Source organism: Perca flavescens, chromosome 20 (assembly GCF_004354835.1).
Source record: "Perca flavescens isolate YP-PL-M2 chromosome 20, PFLA_1.0, whole genome shotgun sequence".
NCBI classification, from domain to species: domain Eukaryota; kingdom Metazoa; phylum Chordata; class Actinopteri; order Perciformes; family Percidae; genus Perca; species Perca flavescens.
The window spans coordinates 20,534,361-20,562,236 of NC_041350.1; the positions used below are offsets into that span (position 1 = coordinate 20,534,361).

Sequence of the window (27,876 nt, forward strand, 5' to 3'; positions counted from 1 at the left end):
AAAAATTTGACATTTGACAAAAACATTAATAATTTTTTTCTTGTCATTTACAATGAGATTTTTAGTAAATACTTTGGAACTGTATTAGAAACACCACCCAAGATACAGAACAATTCAATTTCCCTCATATGTTTCACGTTACACAAAAAAAGACCAAACTGTTTAAAAAGCTGAATGGTCTTGAGCTGGAACAGTCAAATGCTAGATAAGTCGATTGACAGAAAATTAATAACCAACAAGTTTAAGTCGTCAAGTAAAAGTGAAAACGTATACTTGTTTTGTTTTGTTTTTTTCATGTTTTATATCAATGAATATTGTGTTTCGACTGTTGGTCGGACATGACATGACCTTGTACTCTAGGAAACTGTGACGGACATGTTTTAACTATTTTCTGACATTTTATTTTAAGTCAATACATAAACCTGGAGTACATGTTTGGTTTCTTAAAGCCTTAACAGTGTTCCAAAAGTTGCAAAACTGGAGGACTGTTAAATGAATGGAGTTCAGAGGTCAGCATTGTGATTTTTTTTTAAATCGCTGTTCATCCTTGTAAAGCATTCAAAAGTGACATATTCTAATCTGGTTGAGGATTGTTTGCCATAATTGTTGCAATACATGTTGCATTTTGCACCCAACATGTTCTCTCAGTGGCTGAATGTTGCTGATGTTTTCATTAATACACAAAGAGACACTGTTTTGTTGCTTGGGGAGATTCCAGTGAGAAAAGTGTATCACCTGAATATTACCTGAAATAAGAAGCTACCAAGTGATGTTTTTGCCTGTTGATTGTTAGGGTGGGACTTTTACTACTACTCTGCTGTGCTATCATTCATGTGCCATGGAGGGCCAGTTGTGTGTTTTAGATTTTAGTTGGAGTAAAAACAAATCCACACAGACCTGATGAATACAACAGGATGAACCAAAAAATGAGACCCATAGATTCATGAATTTCTTTTGGTTAAAAAAAAAAGAATATATATATAATGGGTTTCTATAAGATGTATGAGATTCTGTGTGCACTCTGCTTTTATTCACATGAAATGAAATAGAGAGATCTCGTCACTCGAACAAAAACAGAATATTTGCCAATCATGCTCTGTTTTTATTTTTCCCATAAACGAGGAAGTGTCCCACTATGCATTGTAATTGGAGGAAAGTGGTGTCAATCACAGCTCAGCATCAGCTGCACGCAATCACAGCTGCGTCAAGACGTCAAGAGATAAACCGGAGGAAAAAAAACGTATTTGCAGGTCAAAATAAAAGCACGAAGGTTTGTCATTTAGAATTCAGGTATTGGGCGTGCTCAATAAAATCCTACCGATACAGTATAAGTAGAATTACTATCTAATGCATTCAGTTTTGCTCAATAAAAAAAACCTCTTTATTCCTGTTTTCACCTTGAAATTACATGAGAAAAACGGTTTTACTGTGACAGGATTAACAGGGAGCTGTATACATTATTGTTGTGAACTTGACTCTGGTCGCCATCGTCATCGTCTGTACGCACGGCGGCCACAGCAGCAGCTCCTGAGCGGCAGGGTATCCCAGCGCTGTTCTCTCTCTCTCTCACACTGCGAAGAGAAAACACTCACAGAGCGTAGAACAACATCGGCGATTTCCCGCACGAAAGTCCCTCTGGAAACTCCGATGGATTAATCTGATTTTCTGCGGTAAGCACGCTTTTTTTTTTCTTCCCGTGTTGAATTTCAAGCGCTGCACCCGCCTCGTCCCTTATTTTGCGCTGTGGACGGCGAGATGAATTCATCTCGGGGAAGAGAGAGCAGAGGAGATGAATAACACATTGTGGCTTGCTGCAATCAAGCCAGTATTCCCTCCAGTCTTTCTGCAGATGTGGGTGCGTGTAGGCTATTTGACGGGTTACTTTGCCCTTAGAGGGGGTACAAGCAGAGAGGGTGGTAGTGGTCTCGTGTTGTGGATGATGGTTTGCAGTGCTGTGATTGTGGAGAGGGGGCTCTTGTGTTGTTGCAGCAGCAGCAGCAGCAGGGATGGATGCGCTGCAGAGCAGAGCTGACCACTGAGGCCATTCACACACAAACGCCACAATGGCCTGCAGACAGCCTCGTATTGAGTCACCCCAAAATAATTGTCATATGATTTCAGCTAATTGCATTACCACGCTGTTAAATATCCAATTAGAGCTGTCCTAATCGGGTTATCTGATGTCTCTGGAGGTGCAGCCATCCATCTTGCTGGCAAACACCGGGGATGATATTGGCTACAGTGTGTGTAGCTGAAAGCTAGAGCCTCGGTTTTATCCATGTGCAATAAGTTAAGCAGCAGTTGTGTGTTGGTTTGCACCCTGGAGCTCTGAGTATTCAGCCCTTCCCTGAATGACTACATATCTGGCGTGCGTGATGTGTATGCATTTTGAATGAAAGGAGTTGCACATTGCACATTATGGTTCATGGACCATGTAGATTCCCCTCAGGCCCTCTATGCCCATACAGATTAGCTTATTAAATACACTGGCACATAAGCTGATACTTTTGACTTTAGGATTTTAGTGTGTAATCACAAAGGTGAAATATTTAGTCCGGTAAGGGGTTAATTGATTACTTTTGGTGAAAAGCTACATGTGTTTATTTACAACATATAGTTGTTTGACTGTTTTTCTGTCCGTCAACAAATGTCACACATGCAGCCACAGTAGGGCTGCATCGAATGATTTTTTTTTTTTCATTTAGAGCTGCAACGATTAGTTGATTAATCAATAAGTTGATCAACACGAAATAAGTGGGCAGCTGTTTTGATAATTGAGAAATCATTTAAGTCATTTTGAAACAAAATTGCTAAACATGTTATTGTTTCTGAATGTCTTTAGGTCATGGACTGTTGATCAGACAAAACAACTCATTTGAAGAGAAGAGAAGACATCACCTTGGGCTCTAGAAAGTTTTGATGTGCATGTTTTATTTTATGATATTTTACAGACGAATCGATAATCACATAATCGTTTGGTTCCAAATATCCATCCTGGTGTCCCAGAGTCCTAGCTGACATAATGAAATGTCTTGTTTTGTGTGAGCGACAATCCAAAACCCAAATATAATCCGTTTATAATGATATAAAACAGAGACAAGCAACAAGTCCTCACAGTGGAGAGACTGACACCAGAAAATAGTTTGGCATTTTTTTACTAAAAATAACTTTTTACAATAGTTGCCAGTTAACTTTTTGTTGATACAATTATCAACTAATCATTGCTTCTCTACATACAGCAGTCACACACCTTGGGCTCGTGCCCAAGTATTATCAACTCAAGTGTTATTCAGTTCCACCAGAAAACCGGCAACCTCCATTGGTGTAGACCCACCATATCATTATTTCCACTTGATTCTTGCATCGACCGTTGCCCTCCACTGGCACGAGATCTGGAAAGAACCGTTAAAACTGACAGGCAGAAGCAGCGAGAATCTGCTCCTGTCTGTGGAAGAAGAAAAAAAAAGAGAGAAAAAGTTCCTGTTTTTGTAATTTGCCCTTTTCTCCAATTTGGAAAATATTCATCTACTAGGCACACATGTCACTGACTGAATGGGCATTTACAATGGGCTCAGTGATTTAACAACGTGACTCAACATACTCAACTGTGAACATTGTGACACCAAAACACAGTTACGGTTTAAACCCACACGTACATAGTGTATGAAGCTCAGCTGTGGGTTTTTATAACCAGCTCTTTTCATTCAGTACGAGAAGAATGCTTTGAAAGCCTTAACACTGCATTTTATTGTGCTGTTAATCTTGTTGCAGAGTAAAATGTGTCCATTGTGTTGTTGTTGATACACTGAATGAACTCAGTTGTTCAACACAAGCAAATGTTGTAACTATTCAGAGAATGGCAGCCATAAGGGGGAGATTGTCAATGTTGTACCAAATCCAGCAAACACAGGAGTGAGTTTCATACGTATTCAAATGGCACACAACATAAAATTATCCTCTTTTACATAATTTCTTTGTTGAATGAACAGAAAGTTGTGTTTCGGAGTTGAATAATGCAGTAGCGAGTGTGGCTTCAGTAGGCGGGTATGTGAGGTTTGACCTTGTTGTGCCACGTTAATGATCGGAATGTAAAGGGACCAAACACTTCAAATGAAACAGATTTTCTTGTTAAAGGCTGTGTTGAATTGATTGTATTCAGCCTGGAGAGATTTGAAAGTTCATCAGGGTTAAATTAATGAAGGCTTTCTCTGATGTAATGCCCAGTTGAGCAGCGTTTGTAAGTCACATATCAAAGGTTTAAAGAATGACTGACTATCTTTCCGACCAAGTAGTTACAGGAACGTAGTTAATGGAACAGTCCAACTCTAAAAAATGATCCATCTCATCCTAAAAAGTCAGCTTTTTCAAAAACCAACATGGCTCAGTTTTAAAATTTTGTTTCAAAACAAAACTCCACATCTCTCGTCATGATTCGACATGGGATGATTTACGACCACTATACTTCATAGTGATGTTTGCTCAAAACAGAGCGACTGAAGTCTCATATGTCACTGGATACTAACTACTCTTCCCCCAAAACCGGTTTGCCATTTGCATTCACACTGGCCAAGTGGCCATAGGAACCGTCCTTTTGTTATTATAACACAGCCATCTAACCACCACTATATGCGGAAAAGGAAAAGACCCTGCCCTGAAATAGGAGCTGAAAGAGTTGCAGGAACTGTGGCCAGAGGAACTTAATAATCCCCAAATTGGTCCAGTCGGAAAACACGAGAAAAAAAGGGTTCTAGGAACTGCACAAATCCCTGCGGTCGGAAAGCGGCTTAATATAGAAAAGAGACGTTATCTTGAACCATTTTTCAAGCAAACTAAACAAACAACAAAAAGATTAATTGATAAATCTTGACACCGGGTGATTTGATTTCTAAAGACTTTATTGATCACCAGAGGGAAAACTCATTTTACAGCAGATCCAGAACTATTTGAAATAATAAATCGGTTATCAAATTGTTACTTAGTTCTCTGTTGATTAGCTAATTGATTTATCAAGTGACTATTTCAGCTCCATAATGAATCAACACCAGTGCTCTTTATTATTTCAGTCCACACAACGTATTGGTTTTTCAGGCAGCACATATGTCTGTTTCTCAGGCCTGACTGTCTCTGTGTAATCCATCAGTCCCACTGTGCGACCCTGACATGTCTGTCTTTAATTTAGTGTATTGATCTTGCAGCTTGTTATGTTCTTTGCATGATCAACATTTGTTTTCTTTGTTAGTTTTCCTTCATGGAGCCCATTAAACAGATTGTGAAAGAAGAGAACACGATGCTATAACGTAGTCACCTGAGAAATCTACTTTAAACCTCAACAATTGAATCAACCAACCTTTTATAAGTGTTATTGCTACCTTTTTCTGTCACTCTTGACAACCACATTACTATGTAAAATGTAGTTAGCTTAGGGTCAAAAGTGGTGGAACAGAATTCCATTATAGGCCTACTGTATATAGTTTTATAATGTGTGGCCCTGAGTTTTGGATTCTGGCCAAACTCACAAGTTTCCTTACCTTGCTCGGCAGCTGGATTCTCATTATATCACACGAGAATCACATTCTGTGTTAACAAACAATCTGGCGCATCAAGTTCCAATTTTCATGCAGTTTGCTTGGAGTGACTTATTTAGATCAATCAAAGGAGAAAAGATGGTGTGTGTGTAGCCTATTTTTCATGTTCAATAGCCTTCTGTCACATATTAAAACCATGGTCAAACCCATGGAAATGTTTTTCAGGTGACATTTCAAATGAAAATTGCAGAGCATGGGTAGGTGTATCTACTGCTTCCCTCACTGTCACTGAGCAAGCTCCAGCAGACATGACTGTCCTGGACTGAGGTTCAACTTGTTGAATATGTTACCATGCTGACATTTTCAGGTGACCTTTTCATATTCTTTGGTGTCCAGGTGCAAATTCATGTTTTTAAAAACTCCCAAGTTATGAAGTTGATGTGAACCCTCAAACACAGCTCAGTATTCACTCATTACCTCAATAATATTTCAAAAGTTTTTACTACCTATTTTGACAGACATCTCATTGTCTTTGCAGACAGGCAGCCTCAGATATGTCAAACAGTATTCAATATACAATATGCATTTGAACGTATTTACAGATTGGATAGCTACATTATTTGTGGAGACAAACTTTATCTAATTTTTGAAAGCATTCATTAATTGTTATAGCCTCTTTCCGACCAAGTAATTACAGGAACGTAGTTAATGGAACAGTCCACTTCTAAACAGTTCTACTAACTACTCTCCCCCAAAACCGGTTTGCCATTTGCATTCACACTGGCCAAGTGGCCATAGAAACTGACCTTTTGTTATTATAACACAGCCATCTAACCACCACTATATGCGGAAAAGGGAAAAGACCCTGCCCTGAAGTAGGAGCTGAAAGAGTTGCAGGAACTGCGGCCAGAGGAATTTAATAATCCCCAAACTGGTCAAGTCGGAACACAAGAAAAAAAGGGTTCTAAGAACTGCAAAAATCCCTCCCGTTGGAAAGTGGCTAATGTCTCATGTTTTGTTTTTTTTGCCATGCAGCAAAGAGAATCATTTGCATCTCATATTGTTTCATACAAAATAAGTAAATGTAAGAAATACACCAGCAGCACTACCAAAACCGTCATATAGGAAAGTCTGTTAATAGTCTGTTGATCCACCACAAGCCTCGAGAACAGCTTCAGTCCCTGAAACTCTACTGAAAGGGTGAACACCTTTATTCCGAAACATATTCCCTCATTCGGTGTTTTAATGATCATGGTGGGTCAGTAGTAGAAGTAGTAAAGTCACAGTTTAATCAACATCCAACAGGGCACACGTTTGATCAGTTCCTGTTTAGTATACAATGGTACAATAAAACACCAGCATACTGTAATGAATACATTAATGTAAAAGTAATGTATACAATTAGTATGGAGCATATTATAGTGACACAACAGATTAGTTTGAAATTACACATTCTTTTGAAACCGGTTCTCTGGGGTCCTAGCGCGGTCCAGCATGTTTTTGCGGTGGCTAACCTAACAGCAGGACCAACAGTAATGGAACAGCAGAGTCCTAAAGACAAACACAGAGAATATTACAAGACTATTCATCTAGAAAAGGCCTCAGTTATTTACATTGAAATTATTATTTTTAAAATCTTCTTTTTAGAATATGATATCCAGAAATAAACATTTGCCTCCAGAAAACTAGGAAGAGTAAACCCATACATGACCCAGGGATTACAGACAAATGTACAAACCTCCACCATTGTGGAAGTTCAAACGCCATTAGTAATATTTTGTTTTGTTCAGGTCATAATGATGAAGAGAAAAGGAACATGATTATTAATATACATTTTCTAGCCTTATTTAAGCCTCTGTGAACATTGTTGGTTGTACTGATGTAGATGTTCTTCTGTTTCACTGCATCACCTGTACTTGTACTGGTGCTCGTAAATAGCTAGGGGCTTTGTTTGTCTTTTTAGCCACAAGTGTAACATCGGCACTTGGACTCTAAAATGCAGGCAGAGATTCTTAAACATCCTGTTGTGGATGACCTTGAGGCTCAATAGTTCACCATTTGTGAAGCTGAAAGACATCTTTCAATTTATGTATAAAGACAATTTCTGTGTTTAAAAAAAAAAAAAGTGCTGAAATATGTTTAAGACCTTGTCAGTTCATTGTCGTTTTCATCAACATCAGATTATATGGCACAGTGTTTGAACTGTGCCATATAAACTGATCTTTTAAATGCAGGGCTGTTACTATTCCATTCTCTTGATCCATAATGATGACCATCATTATGTTCCAGTGAATTCAATTTATCAATCATTTATCAGTAACACTAGCTTCTTTTAGGGCAAAATATTAAGGAAATTAGGTTGTGTAATAAATCTAAACATTTCATTTTGCAGAGATTCTAGTTCTAGGTAATGTGTGGATTTTTCTCTATAGTCAGTACGACAGTGAAGTGTAAAAAGATGTGGAATAAAATAAAGGTTTAAGCATTAGCTCTCGAATCATGTATTAAGAAAAGCCCTCTGTCAGTGATCCAAAATCAGCACAATGTATAGATTGACAAAGAGTGGTCCAACACTGATTTACAATGACAGTTTAAACTGTGACACCAACATAAACATCTCATGTAATTTTGCCTCTACTCACTTTCTTGTTCTTCAACACAGGGTTGCTTTCATCATTAAAGGCTGGATACAACTCCTCATCCCCACGCACGCCATCGTCGTAACATCTGGACGTCATTTCACCAAAAATAAGCCACATAAAGAGATCAAGTAATGATTAACAACATCATCTTTATAAAAAATACAATCAAAAAATATCATATAATGGTTTGAAGTAAAAAAAATACACAACTCTGTTATTCTTACATGCCTACCAAGATCACAGAGACGAGCCTCACATCACTTTTCTTGGCTTTCCTCCATGTAGCCGCGCGACCGTTGTCGAAGACTACGTGTGTGACTTGTTTATTGAATGTTTTTGATACCTGTAAGAGAAAAGGCATTTAGGTTTTGCAAAGTATACATATATTTGTCTGTGAATACAGTCAATGGTATACAATATAGTGCAAATGTGTATATGTGTGCTGCAGTCTCATCTGAACTCTCATTGGCTGCAGCTGCTGAAGGAATGGTTTCAAATAGTTTGCTGTTTTGTCTGATGATCACACATCAACATAGACAACGACATCTGCAGACACAGTGAATAGAATCATGAATAACTTAGCTAACTAACTTGGTTATTCTTAGCATTAGGCTGGTTAATACCTAAATACTTCTGAAATATGCCGACTTATTACACATATTTTCGACTATTAGCAGTACAACATCCTGAGTACAGATAACCTGTATTTTAATAGTTGTCGTGCACTTACTTTATACTGCAGTGAGGTTTAAATTATGCAGTTTCCTGACTACAGTCAAGGGAAATAGATCAGCCTAGAAATGGCATGATTTGTTGCAAAAGGCTCCTCTCACATCAGAATACTGAACTTTTGAGTGTGACACTTGGTTTTTGTAAGCACTCACCCCACAAGAAAATATCCCATCAAACCTGTGCAATTATAAAGAACATACATAGTGACCTGTTTGAGCCTCAGAGAGATCAATGACGTAGCCTATATGTGGATATGATGCTGTTCAAATATTGTTTAAACTCAACCTTGTTTGTTGGTTTTATGCTGTAATGCTGACACCCACAATGCTTTTCAGTCTGAGGCTGGGATAGGATTTACAGCAAGAGGAAGCTCTAGTATTAAATCTATTTTCCTTGGCTATAAAGCTACTAATAGCTTTAGTCTTATAATACATCCATGGCGTGCAGTCAGTGTGTGATGCAATGCATTCTGGGACAAGCGCAGTCATTGGCTGATTTGTAACAGACGTCACTTCCGACACAGAAGCGATGGCAAAGGGAACACGATGCGGAAGGAAACACAATGCGGAAGCTAAGCGCTACTGTGTGCACCTAAATTTGGTATTGCAGCCCGCCAAAAAAAACACAAAGAAGAAGCGAAGCGCTCCTTTTCCTTTCTCTCATTCGACCTGCAGCTCCTCTCATCAGCTACTCGACTCCTGCTTGTGAAAAGCTACACTAAAAATGTCGGAAGATGGTAAATTGTTCATCGGTGGACTGAGCTACGACACCAACGAGGACTCTCTGGCTGAGGCCTTCGGCAAATATGGCAACATCGAAAAAGTGGATGTGATCCTAGACCGAGAGACGGGGAGATCCCGCGGTTTTGGCTTTGTGACATTCGATAATTCAGAAGATGCCAAAGATGCAATGGAGGGCATGAACGGCAAGACTCTAGATGGTCGGACTATTCGCGTCGATGAAGCAGGAAAGGGCGGCGGGCGCTCCAGAGGAGGAGGCTTCGGATCGGGCCGAGGCGGACGAGGCGGCGGTGGTGGATTCGGCGGCCGTGACCGAGGAGGCGGAGGATACGGTGGCGGAGGAGGATATGGAGACAGGAGCGACAGAAGCTACGGCGACAGAAGCTCCAGTAACGAGGGGAGATATGGCGGCGGCGGCCGTGGTGGCGGAGGCGGCTACAGGAGTCGCGGATCGTACTCAAGCGGAGGATATGGCGACCGCTCTGGAGGATACCGCGATCAACACGACTAAAGCTCTCTGATTCAAGATCACCCATTGACTGGCTGACTTCAAAGATGCGCTCCTGAAGAAAAATGTCCGTGTTATTGCTGACCAATACGTTTTTTGTAGTTCTGTTGTAAGTCAAAGAATCTTCTCATCGAAAAATGTACTCATGAGTTTGTCATTTCTTAATAAACCATGTTACAAATTGCAGTTAAAGTCTCTACCTTGCTTGATTGGGCATCTTTATTTATTTATCGATGGTCGTTTTTAACTAAAAGGCAGCTGTGTAATCTGATTACTAGGCAAATAAGACCAGAACAAGGGCTCCCCTCCACGTGGCTTTTCATTGAACAGCCACCATCGCGGTAGACCTTTTGTCCGGCAGGTTAAAGTGTTTCCTAAATTTTATACATTATTTACTATAAAGCTATATCGTTTTTTGGGGATATTTTTTTTTTTTAAAATGTATTAACTATTAAACGTGGTCTAGCTGAGGCTCCTTTTGTTCCAATTTCCCAAAAGAGTGAATCCTTTCAGACTGGTGGATCTACACATCCGAAATGGCCGGCTGTTCATGAATTTGCAAATTGCAGCATTCTGTGTTCTGCTTGGCTGCATTTTTAAAGTGCTGTAAAATAGACCGCTATGGTTTAGGTGCTCGAAATCTCAACCGGGGAAAGTTTTGTGCTTTACTATAAATGGCCGAGTAGGCTCTCATAATGGCTTAGCTCTCTTGTTATATAATTGACACGTGCGCCCGTAACGTCGTTTGGGAAAATTAATTTCTAGTTGAGCCCAGCAGCTGTGACTGGTGGTGTAGTATATTTAACCCTTTCACGTTGTTTGGATAATGTTGGCGGCTTTATTTCATTCTTCACTTCCTGATTGTGAGGTAATGTCGCACCAGATTTGACAAATGGGCTACTATTCAACAGATTTGGCCAGACACCAAAATCTGATTTCAGACTGCATCCTGAGCTAATCGAGATGAATAGTTTTAATATGATGACTCTGTCTGGCCATTTCTCCCACATTTCCACGTCTCTGCCTTTTTATTTTTATAATTTCTTTAATAGCGTGATGAGTTTACGCAGGCTGAGGTGGTCATGCGATTCGCAGGCCGTGCCACTGAAAGGAACAACCCCCCCCGGCTGCGATGCCATCATCAGATTTTTTGGGGGGAGGGGAAGTTGTGCCGCAAACCAGGCGTGCAGCATTGTAGTATGTGTCCCTTAAACGCAACTAAAATCAGTAGGCCTATGTTGCAAAGCTTTATATTGACATTTTGATATGATCCATAGTGTCGATATATGCATGTTACCTAAAACACAGAGTAGTCGTTCTTTGGATCTGAAAAACAACTCTTGCTCTTTATTATATAATTTAGAAAATGATAGCCTACATCTGCTGTCGAATGCGCTCATAAACTTGATGAATATAAAAAAATATATATAGATATTTTTCAAAAAATGGGGGATTTTTATCATCCGGCATCTTAAGTCACAGTACAGGGCACACAGATATGATTCATGTGTGAATGTTTACTAAGCGAACGCTCCAGTATATCAAAGGAAACGTATGCCTATGTGAACAATACACGATGGCTATGGATAGTTTCTGTGCAGCAGAATGGTTACAGATATGTTAAAGCTAATGTAGATCCCCGGTCGTTTTTACTTTAAGAGCTGGAAGAATTTTATATTTTTTTTGCAGGGTGGTAGGGGAAGACTCATGAATATGCCTGCTCTGGTTGGGTTGGGTTGGTTAGGTTTAGGCAAGAGGAGTGGGATTGGTTATGGTTAGGGTAAGAATGTCAGGGCGATAATATTCCAAAAAGGTGTAACACATGAGTAGTATGGATAACTGTGTGTAAATATATGCCAAGGTACTGTAAATGCACAGGGGTGCAAATAGCATACATTGATATTTGTACCAGATAGGGTATTAATAGAACACATTGCTGTGTGCACCGGCGGGGTACTAATAGCATTCATTTCTAATTGAACCAGGGTACGAATAGCACTTCTAATTGCACCAGGGTACAAATAGCATACACTGCTAATTGTACCAGGGGTGCAAATAGCATACACTTCTAATTGCACCAGGGTACAAATAGCATACTGATAATTGTACCAGGGGTGCAAATAGCATACTGATAATTGTACCAGGGGTGCAAATAGCCTCACCCTAAATAGTTTGACAGCTCATCATGTGTTGAGATTATAATAATAACTTCACTTTCTCATTTCCTGGAGTGCCTTTCCCCCTAAATGGAAATTGTAGGCTTAAAATGTGTTTTAAGGTGGATTTTTGCTTTTATTATTGCTATAGTGTATAGAGAGGGGTGCTGTGAATACCAGAAGTTAGGAGATATCTAGATTATTTGTAATTTAAAGATTATATAGATTAGAGAATCAGGAGTCCTCCTTGTATTCCAGTCTATGGTCTCACAGCTTTGGGCTTATGCTGTAATGCGACTGCTGGCTTGTTTCTTCTTCTGGGTATTTTATGGGGTTTTATTGGCAGTAATGAATCACAGTGTTCTCCTCTCTGCAGTAGGCTAGTTTTGTTCTTCTGTTTGTCAAAGCAGTGTGGAGAAAATATAGAACTGGAGAAACTGCATTTGGTAGGCATATATTTTATACTTCCATGTACCTGTGAGCAGCAGGTAAAAAAAAAAATATACTGTATACTTGTCTGCATCACAACGTAGTTATTTGTTACTACTGCAGCCACAAGCATCACGTCCACAGATAATAACAAAGCATCAACTGACTTTCTGACATGTTACATTTTTATGAAAACAATTTTAATTTTCCACTCTTCTTAAATATTAGAGGGTTTTAAAAAAGTGAAATAGTGATGCAAGATTTAAGTCTTTAACTACATACTGTACGTTGGCTGTACCCTGTTGCAGTGCACAGTGTGCAGCAAGTGACACATCTGTTTGCACTTTTATATTGTAGCCATTGGGGTTTCTGGCTAGTAAATGTAAAACAGGCCTGAAGGAATTCGGTCATATACTCTGTAGCTTTCCATGTAACCATTAAACTCTGGTGTCATCGGGACATGCTTCTGATTCCAGATAATTCATGGCTGCAAACTAGTTTCCCAAGAAAAGAACATTTTTAGATATTTTCTCTGTTTGCTACACTGTCACTTTTTTGGTCTATAAAATATCAGCAAATAGCAAAAAAGGCTCATCACAAGTTCCCAAAGCCCTTGGTGACTGTCTTATTTACACACTTGTTATATGAACTAAGGTAACTTTAATAACATCTTGTAACAAGATCATGGCTGAACTACTAGCCTGATCAACAACTATCTGCAAGGACCTCTAGGCACTACTATATGGGCAGTAGGTGCCCATACAGATGCCTGATGTAAACACCTTGTGTACCTGTAAATACCTGATGTAATATCTAGAAATGTCTTGTTTTGTCCGACCAATAGTCCAAAACCGAAAAATATTTAGGTCACTATCATAGAAGACTAAGAAAACCAGCCAATGTTCACATTTAAGAAGCTGGATCCAGAAAACAAAAAAAAGTGTTGATTAAAACAATTGTGTTCATATTAATTTTCTATCAATTGACTAAATGTCTCTAAATAAAGTGATGAGACTTCAGAAATATCTTCCGACTGAAATGGTTACCTCCAAAATCATCTTAACTCTCTGTGTGATGTTATTTTTATATTAGGCCTACATATGGGGTATTTTTACTTATCATGACCTAATGTTTTGTCTATATCAATAGCAAAAATATTGTTCATAAGATGATCATTTTTCTTGGTTTATAAATTACTCCTGACAGAAAGGAACCTGTGAGTGAACCAACTGTAGGCCTACTGTTAATGTGGATTTGAATCTTTTAGCTGAGGTGAAGAGTGGTGCGATGGTGTCCCCTCCTCCTCCGTCTCCTGCAGCACTGGCTTTTGCTCTTAGCACCCCCTCTCTCCATCCACAGTGACTGTAAACAAGTGTGTTTCCAATTAGCCGTCTCCGAAGTCAGCTGGACGTTAGTGCTGATGAAAGACAACAGTGCTGTCAGCGGTCTCTTCCCAGCCGTGGCTTAAAGGGGTGCATGGTGAGCCCAAATGTGCATTAGTAAACTGGGTCTTTAAAGACGTTAAGGCTCAAGGCTCATACTCATTACAGAATCTGGTATATCTTTGCTTTAGTGAGGTCAGTCCCCCTCATGAGACTCAGAGTGTACCGTCGTGGATTGGTTTGCTGTTAAGGGCTTCTGTGCGTTTTAACTAAATCTATAGATGGGTGTGTGGCTCCTTGTAAAGAAAACAAAAATAAAGTGCATACCAACTTGTAAATGCAGTGGCTGGGTGTAAATTCTTCTTACAAGTGTGGCCGTGCAATAAGGTGGAAAAGTAAACCATGATGAGTAGTGCTGTTAAATTCTTTTATAGTGTAGCATTAATTAAGCTGGATATTCTCAGCATAAAGCATCTGTATTTGTACACATACAGAACAGTGAAATTGTTCATGCACTGCAGCTCTTTCACATTATGTTCCTATAATTAGTAATGGAGTTTAGAGTGCCGTGTTTAATTTCAGCCTAATTGAAATATTTTTCACAAGGCTCTCTGTAACTCTCAGAGGAAGCTCTGAAATAATGGAATATTGAATCGTAATTTCCCCAACGGAGACAGCTATTATTTCACTTGCGTGCTAATTTCCTCTCTGTCTTTTTCTCTCTCCACCCACAGAAAGTAGAGAATGGGCTGTGTCCAATGTAAGGATAAAGAAGCAGCAAAACTCACTGATGACCGGGAGACCAGCCTCTCACACAACTCGGGGTACCGTTATGGGTCCGACCCCACGCCACAGCACTACCCTAGCTTCGGGGTCACCACTATCCCCAACTACAACAACTTCCACAGCGGCGCCACACAGGGGGTGACCGTGTTCGGAGGAGTTCACACGTCCTCGCAGTCTGGGACACTTCGGTCTCGTGGCGGAACAGGTGAGGTTGAAGGAGCTCTTTTAAATAAGTCTGTGTGTAACTATAGGATTTGGCTGGTTCAGGATTTTTTTTAAAGACTGTTGCTATTTAAAAATATATATTTTGGGATACCTTTTTTGCATGCCAAACTATACCTATACATATTTAGCATTATGGCCACAATTTAAAATTGTCTGTCAATGTGTTTAGACCACAATGTAGTGTAACACTAAAACTCTCCACTTATAATACAAATTAATTTATCTTACACACATAAGAGGGGTATTGAACTTCTCTGAATCTCTGCAAGAAAGCAAATAAGCGTTACTCCCAAAATGTTGAACTGTTCCTTTAAGACAGGGTTACAGTGTTATTCTGAAATATGTTGCTGTGATTAAATGGGGGTCAAATTTCAAACAGAGCAATTAAAAGGGAAATAAAATGTCAGTCTAAGTAGTAAAGCTGTAAACTTCTCCGAAGACCACTCACTAACTGGCCCTCCTCCAATATTCACTAAAAAAGGCTAATGTCTGCTATGTTAACTGACCAGCATTACATACATGATTTGTCGAGTAGGAAGTTCTCACTCTCAAATAAGGTTCAACAAGTTTGGAATTTCAGATCTAAGATTCTTTTTTTCCTCCTGTATTCCAAGTAAATATGTGATGTGTGCTGATGCTGTGGGCTTGTGATAAATTAATGTGTCTGCAGAAGATGAATGTCCACTCGCCGAGAGTTAATAGAAAACAGAGTGACCTAAATTATTGCCGTTGCTCTGTGAAGCACATTTCACAACCAGAAAGCTCAGACATTGTGCTGATTAGTGGAGAAATGGACTTTACTGTCTCTCACTCAGGATTTTAAAGATACATATGATGTGCAATGCATAAATTAACAGCATGTTTTGCTTTGATGTACACTACTTAGAGCTTTTTTTTTCTCCCTAGCACAGATAAACACTATGCATCTGTGGAATTAGCACCACCAGCTTGTATGAATAAGACATTACTCAGGGTGGGCAGCACTACACAACATTCACATCTGAGATTATGAAGAGAAGGAAATAAAATCCTCCAAACAACTGTCAACTAGGACAGAGTAGAACAGAAACCTCATTTGACCCATCCTAAGGTGTGTTTTGGAGGTCACTGCATTGACTGGGAAACATGCAGGGCTTTATTGCAGCAGTGTAGCTCTGACTGTCCAGGAATGATTCAGATCAAATCAGAAAATGAAATAATTTTACAGTTCCAGGCTTATTAAGAGATACAGGGACTCCAGGGCTGTTCCAAATCACATCACATAAATTTGATTAGCCTTCCTAATCTAGACCTTGGCAGCATTAACTGTTCCTAGAGGATGCTCTGTCTGATGAGGCTTAAAGTCAGACTTCTGTTATTTTTTTTGTATGCAGAACAAGGAGTTCTATTTCTTTGCATGTCTGTAATAATTGATTTTTTTTGTTTGATGTTTACCATTGGCATTTTATTAGCTTATTAACTTGTTAAGGTGAACGTCTTAGCAAACAGCTGCTAATTTACACATCCAGCAGATTACATTTTACATGACAACATTTAAAATTTGCTCTTCTTTTACCTAAAAGAAGAGCGATATCAGTCTCTTTAGATGCTAAATGCTCCACTATGTTAACCAGCTAGTCGCTAACTGTGTCTGTCTGCAATTTAGTGTTGAGCAGGTAGCGTACAGAGGGTTTATCAGAGCTCATTCGTTGAAAACCATTGCCTGCTGCAACTGAAAACGATGCTTGAGAAGAGTGGTGAGAGTAAAGCTAAAACATAAGTTTCAAGCTGTAAAACCAAAACAGTGAAAGATGCTAAAATGTTTCATAGAGCTAGAGAACTAGAGTCAGGTCATTGCGAGCAACTCCTTTCACATTACATTGATGCATTGTTGATATACAAATATTGATGAGTTCAGCTTTAAAATCGAACAAATAACATGACAATAACAATAAGCATGTCATGGAATGCACAGGAGGGGGAAAAAAAGCCCCAAAATGCCTTGCTCACCAACTAAATAATGTAAAATAATAATTAACAATGTCACAGATATAAGTCATGAAATATATGTTAAGACTTTTTTAGGCATGTTCTGTAGGACGTTAAATGAATTAGTTTGAAAATAAGACTGGAAGATTTCTCTTTTTTTTCTCTTTTGTATATAATGTACATGTTTAGAAACTAAAATAAATAAAAATTAAAAATAAAAATGCAGCAGATGGGATGCAAGAAGGAAGAGGGCAGTGATTCTTATTGCTATTACATAACAAGCAGCCCATGTGTGAGACAGATGAACAAACCCAACAATAAAACCACAGTGGAAATCCCAACATAATACTTCCATCCATACAATTCACCTCTACTAACTCTAACCACCACTCGTCCCTTTTTGTTTCCCTACAGGGGTGACTCTGTTCGTGGCTCTTTACGATTACGAAGCCAGGACCGAGGATGACCTCAGCTTCAGAAAGGGGGAGAGGTTCCAGATCCTCAACAGCACGTAAGTGCGGAAACATCTGCATGACAGCATGAAGGGTGGCGGATGTGTTTTCCCCACTTTTTCTTTTTTTGTCTGTCAGGAATGTCTAAATGCTGCATTTTGACTGAAATGTTGTTTCAAAGGCACAGACAGAGGAAACGGGTCTCTCTCTGTTGTAGACCTGACCCGGCTTATGAGGGTTACGTTGCATGGAAAGTCCGACAGATTTTTCATGTTTTAACGATAGCTTTCTGACAGTTGTCATCGTAAAAAAATAACATGTCATTTTTAGAATTGTGGTGTAGAAATAGTGACAGGATTGCCCTGCTTTTACACCATACATACAGTATGTGGTGTTTCATGAATTAAGTGCATGTTTTAGACCATTGGTACTGATTCTATCCTAAGTAAACTGAAATTGGAATTCTTTGCATTTATTTTGTAAATATAAACTGCAATGATTCTGCAGCTATTGTGTATATTTTTTTAAAAGAGTCTAAAACAGGTTGGAGGCATATTTGTGAAATCTGCTTTTAAGCTTCAGGTTTCTAGATGGGCATCTAAGAGCCGGTGTTGTGTTAAAGATATTCATGATGATATTTTTTTCCTCTTACATACATCTGAACCAAACTATATCCCATTCTTAACCTGAGCAACCGTTTTCTCCCCCTCCCCCACAATAAAAAACAACTTACAATACATTTTTGACTAACATAAGGGATGACTACATGTGATTTCAACTGGAGATGATTCACTGAAGCTTCAGGGGCCCACACACTAGAAAAGCAGTTTGTTTTGTAGCTTGTTTTTATGTGCTCTCTACCCAGCTCTCAGATACAAGACAGTCAGTAAATCTGATCCACTACTGTTTTTTTTGTGCCTGTCTGCATAATGTGTAAATGGTTGCTCTGTTTATTCCAACCTGCCTCCATCCTACCATCTCTCTCTATCCTTCTCTCCTCAGCGAGGGCGACTGGTGGGAGGCTCGTTCTCTCACTACAGGTGGAACTGGTTACATTCCCAGCAATTACGTTGCTCCGGTGGACTCAATCCAAGCTGAGGAGTGAGTAAAACTTGTTTTATATGAGCACACACAGCAGTTGCATCAGCAGAGAGCATATCATAAATATTAAAGAGCTCATCTCACCACCTTTTGTTAACTGAGGCATAGCGGCACATACAGATACAAAAAATATTTAAAACTTGTTTAAACCAAATATTACCCCCCATAGTTTGATTCCTTCTTTTTTTTCTGCAGCTGGTATTTTGGTAAATTAGGCCGAAAGGACGCAGAAAGGCAACTGCTCTCCAACGGCAACGCCAGAGGCACTTTCCTCATCCGTGAGAGTGAAACAACCAAAGGTACTCTCATCGAGCTGCAACTAACATGCTGACATGTTGAATGCTTTTAAAGTTTAGGAAACAGACAGAAGTGTTTGTGAATAAATAAAGATTTAGGACAGCTTTACTTAACTGTGCAATATGGCAGTAGAAGCAGTTTATTTATAGACAAACACAGGAAAATTAGACCAACATTGCAGTTTAAATTCAGTTTTATATCATTTCATTAGATATGCAGTTGCTCCATATTCATTGTCCGAAATCTTTTGCACAATGTGCTTCATATACACCTATTTTAACATACCAGAGACTTTGCTCTGGTAAGTCTACTTTAATCCATCAGTTTCTTTACTAATCATTGTTTTGTCTCTGTTCCAGGGGCCTACTCTCTCTCCATCCAGGACTGGGATGATGTCAAGGGAGACCACGTGAAACACTATAAGATTCGTAAGCTGGACAGTGGGGGCTACTACATCACCACCAGGGCCCAGTTTGAGACACTCCAGCAGCTAGTGCAGCACTACTCGGGTGAGATTCTGATACAGTTATGGGGGAAGTACAAAAGCTCCCTGTCATGATGTATCTGTGTCTGCTTTCCATCCCTTAAAATTACAATGTCATAAGGTTTTCTACTTCATTAACATCATTTAAAATTCAAACTGCATGGTTGATCCAGCCAGGGCCGCAGGGCTCTGCTGCCGACTGATCGTACCGTGCCACAAAGGCATGCCTCGTCTGACTGACCTGTCCGTCAAAACCAAAGACGTGTGGGAGATCCCACGGGAGTCACTGCAACTAATCAAACGTCTCGGCAACGGCCAGTTTGGAGAGGTCTGGATGGGTGTGTATCTTTTTGGCATCCTTTTTAGGCAGAAATTAAGATTTGGACAGCTGTGAGCAGTTTTGGAAAACATACTACTTGTGTTGGATCATTCAAAACTAACACCCAGCTAATGTTACCCACATGGAGGAGTGATTGCTTTCAGTGATATCATTTAGGAATTATGATCTCTCCTGAACCTCAGTGTCCATTTGGACTGGAATATGATTTTTGAACTTCCAAGATTTCTGCTTGGATTCATGATCTGTATAGGTCTTTAGACCAGTTAAAACTTGGTGTATATGATTATTTATGGCATTAGTTTTATCTCATTGGGTTTCTATGACATGGCTTTTTCATGTACTTTTATCTCCTTCCATATCATTTTGTCAGAATATGCGTCACATTTTTTAAATGGTGAAAATATCCCATTGAAAATAGAATCCTGCTGATGTGCCAGTCTGAGCATTAGCCTTGAACAGCTCCCTTATTTTGTCTTGTCAGGCACGTGGAATGGCACCACCAAGGTGGCAGTCAAGACTCTGAAGCCCGGCACCATGTCCCCCGAGTCCTTCCTGGAGGAGGCTCAGATCATGAAGAAGCTCCGACACGACAAGCTGGTGCAGCTCTACGCCGTGGTGTCCGAAGAACCCATCTATATCGTCACGGAGTACATGTGCAAAGGTAGATGCTATTTTAAACTGACACTTAAAAAGACACTATGAATATTACATGCATGCATTTGTGCACACACCTACACAGTGTGTACATAATTTATGCATCTGCATGGACCATACAGTATGTGTCCTACTTCATAGCATGTCCACATTACTATACTGTAACAAATACTCGTGGTTGTACGGGAATTTTGTTTAAAAAAAAAACACAGAGCTCCTCAGTTACCATAGCAATAACAGACAGTCTGAACCAAGTGTAACGTGTGGCAGGAATCCCGGAGTTGATGTCACATTAGATGCAATGTTTTACTTCAATTTTGATCCAAATCTGAGTTAAGATCTGGCAGCTGAAGACAAATACGAGACCACAGATCCTAACTCCTTTTTGTCTGTTTTTTAGGTAGTTTGCTTGACTTCCTTAAAGATGGAGAAGGACGAGGCCTCAAGCTGCCAAATCTAGTGGACATGGCAGCTCAGGTACGCTGCTGGCTGAAAATTATTTGAAATCTTGATGCTGGACACTGTGGATTTGTTACCAGAGCTTTATTAACTTAAATCATCTCCAGCTGTTACCAATGTATTCATTTACACTCTGTGTTGCACATTTATGGCCATTTCCATGGTGATGTTATTCCAGTGTTTACAGTTTCATTAGGCAGCCTCTCATTTTAGCAGGCCTAAATGGCAGTATTTGAAAAGTTTGAACTTAGCACAGTGTTTCCTACCAGTCTGACTGGTCTGTGATAACTTTACATATACATATCTAAAGTTAGTAATTTAGCATTACTGTCGGAGCACTCAGTCGCTGCAGTTATTCTATTCTGAAGCTATAATTCATCACTTCCTGTGAGTCGATAAATAATCATACCTGACACTTTATTTAGAAAATAGGGCAAATCTATAGGTTTTCAGTTAAAAGATTATCCTGTATTGCAGCCCCATTTTTTTAAGGCTCAGAAAATGGCTATAAATCTACAGTACGTAAAAATCTTGCTTAGCACAGATTCAATCACCCAGAAATTGTTCAGTGATATGATGTTTACTGGAAAAAATAACTAAATTTCCCAGGTGGCAGCAGGCATGGCATATATTGAGAGGATGAACTACATCCACAGAGACCTGCGCTCTGCCAACATCCTAGTCGGCGAAAGTCTGGTGTGTAAGATCGCTGACTTTGGTCTGGCCAGACTCATCGAGGACAATGAATACACAGCAAGACAAGGTAGGACTACTGGGATGCGTTGCACCAGCTTTTTATAAAGCCTTCCTAAGTTCTTCCTAAACAACTACTTTCTAGTTTCAGACTAGTCATTTACTAAATTGGGTTGCACCATTAAAACGTAAGGAATGTTTAAGCTTGTAAAGACTTAAGTACTGTGTAAATCAGTTGCTAGGAAACATCTGAGCACGGCCCAATCAAATGCAATCAACTATGTAAACAGGAAGTCCTTGTAGCATCATAAGCGGTAACATGGCTTCCAACAATAAACATTTTAGAAGGCCAAACAATATTTTGAAGTTAACTGCAAACTCTTTGTAAATGTAGGTTTGACCTTTTTTTGTTATTTATATATGCATACATGGAGGAATATGGGTCTCAGGGAGAGCAGTATTCGTACTGGACCGTTTAAATCAGAGGCAGTGGGAAACAAACAGCTCATGGAATTTGCATCAAAATCCAACTCCTTCTCACAGTCTAAGTCTGAAAACACAGACATAATGTACATGTTTTTAGATTCAGTGTGACTTAAACTTCCTTAAGATATCATTATCTCTGAAGTCCATTATGAATAAGTCCATAAATTAGCTTAGAAATCATAGGATAAAGACGCTCCATATAACTCCAGAACTTTGGAGTTTTCTTCAGTATTAAAGTGATAGTTGTCTGTACAACCATGGGTACATTGCAAACAAGAACTGCTAATAGCTATTTTGGCTTAAACAAATGTAGGCGGATTCCAGTGCACATAACTGATGTTATTTGAACATTTAGTCTGACTCTGTTAAACTAATCAAGTGTTCAGTCAAATGTGTTGACCATATTACGTATAACATCTTTAATTTATATATTAGCAAGCTAACAGCAAACATTAGTCCTGTCAGTAGCTTAATTTAGGACCTGGTGTTAAATTAAAGTTCAATATTTAGCAACAACTAATCTCTATTTAAGAGCTATTAGTGTAGCGTTTCAAATTTGTATTTTAATTCTGTGATGTGTAAATGTTCCCTTAGTAAGCACTTGTGTCTATAACTAGGCTAAGTTTAAAACTTCCAAACAGCTGCAGCCACCCTTTTAAGGAGAACACATTTAATCTATTGGTTGCCGTCTGGAAATGTATGTTGTACACGGAATTATTTGTAATAGAGATCAATTTGTGACTTGTTTATCTGTTCTGTAGCATTCTATTCGCCCCCAACCACAGCATCTTCTGAAAACCTAAACGTCAGAGGAAAAAGTTGGCGCGCTGGCAGATTACGTATTCCATTTAGTTGATTCCAAGATGCATTTTACACACAGACACACACACATATGCACACACACTACTTTCCAGAATAAGTACAGTAAATGAGCAGGAATTTGTCTTGGTGATACGAGTGGAAAACAGAAGCACATGTGGTTGTAGCAAGGCAACAGAATATGACATATTACTGACTCATGACTCATACAAGGGCACAGTGCAGGATTTAAGACAGAGCACGTTATATCCATATAACCCATCTGTTACTGTGTATCTCATTGGAATGATGAGGAATAAGTGGCACTACCCCTGAACACTCAAACGTTGTTTTCCCCTGATTATTTTGGCAGAGGTGAACTACACCCGGAGGACTTGCTGACTCCATTAGTCACTCTGTCAACATGTTCCGTCCCTCATTTGTTTGCAATTTTAAATATTTACTTGTTTATCTTGGGCCATGTGCCAACTGAAACAGAGAGAGATAATGGAATTGTTCCATTTTTTCCCTGGTGGGATGTTATCACATCCTCATTTCTCTGCACTAATGAAATCACAGATGAAGGAAAATATTTTCAGAGGAGACTGACCTACTTACTCCTTAGGTTTTGGTAAAAGTTGTTGCTTTATTTCTCTCTGTATTTCTGCTGGAATTGCAACAGTGAAATAACAAAAATGTTGCCGGAGTTTGAGAAGGTCTTTGAAAATTAAAAATCACAAATCTGAATTTCTTTTAGGTGCAAAGTTTCCAATAAAGTGGACTGCTCCTGAGGCTGCTCTCTACGGGAAATTCACCATCAAGTCGGACGTGTGGTCGTTTGGCATCCTGCTGACAGAGCTGGTGACCAAGGGCAGAGTGCCCTATCCAGGTGGGAGTGTGGATTATGTAATCTCTTTTCAACGCCATATGATTGCTTATATTTGATTAATGAGTGTGTGAGAGCGTTTGAGTCTGCTGAGATACAAGCCATGGTTCTGTATGCTAAAAAAAGAGCAGCATGTTGCATAATGTACATTACATTGTGCATTATGCAGAGCAATGTTCACAGAAGACTGTGTGAATACGTGAAATGAAATTGTTGTTTATCTGCTATACACATTTTTGACATCATATCTTAGGCATTTTAATGAATTATAGAATAACAGAAAAGAAAAATAAGCTCAGTTTCTTAAACTAAATTATTATAAACCTAATAACATGGGTGGAAAATAACTATTAGCACAGTTGTTGTTGTTACTTCTACTGTTTCAAGCACCTAACATCTGGCCGTGCACACCCACGCGCTTTTCAAATTCTCTGGACGATTAAACTTCTCGTTAGGTGGAAGTCGGGTGGAGCGAGGCTGGGAAATGTGTGATTTTACCAAACTCTAATTCTTAAACAAGCTCTGACAAAAGAAACAACACAAAACTCAAATCAAATCATGTTTTTTTTGTCGCATACACAGTCATACACAATACAACGTGCAGTGAAATGTTTTTTTGCCTAGCTCTAGAAAGCAACTGACAATAAAAAAAGAATATTACAGAATAACATATTTTCCAAAAGATAATCAAACAGTTCACAGTCCTGTGTATACTGTAGTATACACAGTATACTACTAGAATAATCTCAGCTCAAAGGTCCACTTACTAGCTTTTAGAGATTTCAACAGCATTTTTTAGTCTGCATTCTGCATTTACTCTATATTTGAGCTGGCATTTTTTTGGTTACATGCATTCAGTTATTTTTTCCGCTGTTGAATGTTTTGACATTGTTTCTGTGAATGCAGAAACCTCATACAACTTTTTTTTTTTTTTTTTTTTTTTTTTTTTAAATGAAAGCGCTCATGAAGTGTGAGGTTGTTATTGGATTGAAGTTTTCAGCCACATTTGCTTTCATTTCTCTGTGTTCCTCTCTCCAGGCATGAACAACCGCGAGGTGCTGGAGCAGGTGGAGCGGGGCTACCGGATGCCGTGCCCGCAGGACTGCCCCTCTTCCCTGCACGAGCTGATGGTGCAGTGCTGGAAGAAAGACCCGGAGGAGAGGCCCACCTTCGAGTACCTGCAGGCCTTTTTGGAGGACTACTTCACTGCCACTGAGCCTCAGTACCAGCCGGGGGATAATCTCTGAGCGCCGCTGCCCTCATCTCATGTCATTTCACCGGCTTTCCTCCAGAGGGAGCCAGACTTCACCTATTCTCTCTCTCATCCTGTGGCTGTAACAATACAAAGCTCATCCACTGACATCTTGACTTCCAATCTTCATACGAACAGGGACGACTGCTTCTCTGACAGCATACTGACTATCAAATCCAAGGATGTTTTTGGAGGTGGGAGGGGGCGCTGAGATGACGGAGGAGTTAAAAATGACATGGATGAACGAGATGGGTCGTGTTGTGTAACTTGTATGTAGTGTAAATATAAATGGCTTGTTTACTTATCTCTTTTTTGTTTCATTTTATATTACTTTTGATATTTTGAAAATGTGTGTATTTTTTTTTTTTTTTATCCGGGGTCAAAGTTATTTCAGATTTAAGGCTTGTAGAAAAAACGTGTGAGGCTCACAGTTGGTAACAAATAGTGACATAATAATTGTAAGAATGATAATAGTTAGACATCGTGGACAGAAGCATCTCAGAAATTTTTCTGGGAATCCACTGGCCTTTTTTACAAGGTGAATATAACGATACTGCTCTCCTCTTCTCAAGGAAACTTAGATGTACTATAACACCTGTTCTTGCCTTTTCATGTTTAGTAATATTCTTATAATGTAAGGGAATGTCTTCATGCTTTCTACACACTAACGTAGTGCATCATGGACTCTTCCACCCAAACTTGTATGGCATCTGCACTAATATTAAGTGCATTCATCGCATTTCAGCTTCAGCCAATGATTTCTAGATCGGCTTAAAGTGACTTTTAGTTCAGCTTCTTGTAGTTGAAAAGGAGGCTGACTTCCTCTCCAACTGTAGCCTTTGTTCCGCTGACTGCGTATTATACTGGCAAGATTTTAAAATGTATGTTGCATTATTGTATGGCAGCAGGCTGTGTAGGAATTCTTGTCTTTTCGCTTCAGCAGCCAAACAAACTTCCGCTTACATGGCGCGAATGAAGGAAGTGATTTGTGTTTGTACCCCCATAATGTGTATCTGGAAGTAACATGTTGTTTACGAGACCAAACGTGTCAATTTCACTGTATTATTTTTGCTTAACATTTCAGCCAGTCTTATGTGTCCTTAAGATTATGTAATTCTACGATTCTTTCCAGCAAAATCTGCAGCTCTGGTGTCGAACTTCTCTCTGTGTGCATTCCAGGACAATACACCATTTCTGTGTGTATTTAAATTGCTTTTCACAGGTGAAAAAGTGAGCAAAAACTAGTTTTTGTATCACTTTGTTTGCCCTAATTCAGTAGATATACAGCACATGTTTTTTGTCTCTGCATTATTTATTGTCTCTGTCTGTTACTTGTACACATCTGGTTTTAAAATAAATAATCTTGCCACCATTGTCCTGTGGACTCTGCACTTTAAAACCATAAGCATTACAGAACATGCAGCAACAGGGGGAGGCTGAGGAGTTTGCGTAAGTGATTGAGTCTTTGTGGTTTTCCTTCAGGCTGAACTTGACACATGGACAACATGAGCTCAGAACATATGCAAATTCCTTCCACCTGGCAATTAGAGAGCGCTCAACAGGAGATGGGAGCAATCTTTAATTTAACACATGTTCATAATGGTTTCAGCTTTTTAGTTGTTTGGAATTTCATTAGCTGTTTTTGTGGAATTTTGTTTAAATATAGACTTGTTATTCATTTGACACAGCAAAGTAAATCAATGTATCATAGCTCCTGTTGATACCTCTATAACTGAAAACAAATGTCTAAGTAAATCATTTTGATAAAAACTTTTTGATTAGTAAATTCAAAGAATAAGACTTTTGAATGTTGTCCTCCTCAACCAATATTTTATGGCCAAGCTGGCTGAGCAACCCTAACACTTAATTCTCGTCTCTGATTGGATGCAACTGAAGCATGAAGAATTTGCATATAGCAGGCTGGAGCACACACAAGCCTCTGCACCCACAGCAGTGAAAAGAATCCAGCAAAGAACAGGTATGTCATTGTTCAGAGTCCTTGTGGCCTGGTATGTAGAAAGGACATTTTATCTGAGAATATGTTTTTATGTGGCATATACTGTATATGTTAATAACTGTAAAAAAAAAAAAAAAAATATATATATATATATATATATATATATATATATATATATATATATATATATATATATATTTAACTATACTGCCAACTTGTAATGTAATTCTGTGTTTTTTCTTCTCACTGTATGGAGATAACTAACTTTTCTGCTTCTGTCTTGCAGGAATATGCTGAAGTAACCTGTTTAAGATGGAGACATCTCAAAATGTACCAGAGGTAAAAGTTTTGCAAATAACAAATAATAAGTCAGAAAATTCCCTTCAACCATTAAGGCCTGAAGTTACAGTAAACCAAATCTTTCATGCTAAACCACACCATGATAGAGTCTTACCATCCTGTTGCACGGATGCAGATTATTTCTGCCAAAAAACATTGCGTAAAGTTGGACAAGTGAACCAAGAGTTTAGGAGTCAGCCAGCTCGTGATGTGCAACATTTTGAGCTGACAGAACACAGAGAGCCAGAAGATAGAGGAGCGCCTCCCACCAGGATGAATCTCCATCACGGACCTCGTCCTGCAGAGACCAGGGAGGGTGACACCAGAGGAGAGTGCTGCTGTTGGGTCTGTGGACCTAATCGGGGTGGAACAACAGAGCCTGCAAACAGAGACACAACTAGGTGCCTGAGTGTTAGGAAATCAGTCAAAGAATGGAAAATAATTTGTATTCGCCTCGAGGTTCATTTGGGATTAAATATTCTATCTATTTTTTTTATTTTCAGGGGTGAAAACGATTCTCAGCTTCAGAGTGATGAGGAGGATCTTGAGCCTCCCTTGCCGCTAAGATCTGATGATGAGTGGCCA

The 27,876-nt window shown here is 39.2% G+C and overlaps 2 protein-coding genes and 1 long non-coding RNA gene across 4 annotated transcripts; 2 read left to right on the forward strand and 1 right to left on the reverse strand.

Moving 5' to 3' along the window:
- Window positions 1–1,498: 1,498 nt before the first annotated feature.
- On the forward strand, window positions 1,499–26,348 carry fyna (FYN proto-oncogene, Src family tyrosine kinase a). Of its 2 annotated transcripts, none has more exons than XM_028565054.1 (12): window positions 1,499–1,670; window positions 14,849–15,105; window positions 17,508–17,604; window positions 18,548–18,646; window positions 18,842–18,945; window positions 19,303–19,452; window positions 19,601–19,765; window positions 20,249–20,428; window positions 20,822–20,898; window positions 21,490–21,643; window positions 23,615–23,746; window positions 24,782–26,348. In XM_028565054.1, the coding sequence occupies exons 2-12, from the start codon at window positions 14,859–14,861 to the stop codon at window positions 24,988–24,990; spliced, it is 1,614 nt and encodes a 537-aa protein (XP_028420855.1). In that variant the 5' UTR covers window positions 1,499–1,670; window positions 14,849–14,858; the 3' UTR covers window positions 24,991–26,348. The 2 variants fall into 2 exon arrangements, with proteins under 2 accessions (XP_028420855.1, XP_028420856.1); XM_028565055.1 differs by lacking the exon at window positions 1,499–1,670 and adding an exon at window positions 10,861–11,015.
- Window positions 6,792–8,272, reverse strand: LOC114546346 (uncharacterized). Its single transcript, XR_003691043.1, has 2 exons — window positions 8,168–8,272; window positions 6,792–7,076 (listed from the first exon to the last, which is right to left on the reverse strand). It is a non-coding gene; the product is annotated as an uncharacterized LOC114546346 (long non-coding RNA).
- Window positions 9,409–10,333, forward strand: LOC114546345 (glycine-rich RNA-binding protein 1-like). Its single transcript, XM_028565056.1, has one exon. The coding sequence runs from the start codon at window positions 9,623–9,625 to the stop codon at window positions 10,148–10,150; it is 528 nt and encodes a 175-aa protein (XP_028420857.1). The 5' UTR covers window positions 9,409–9,622; the 3' UTR covers window positions 10,151–10,333.
- Window positions 26,349–27,876: the final 1,528 nt, after the last annotated feature.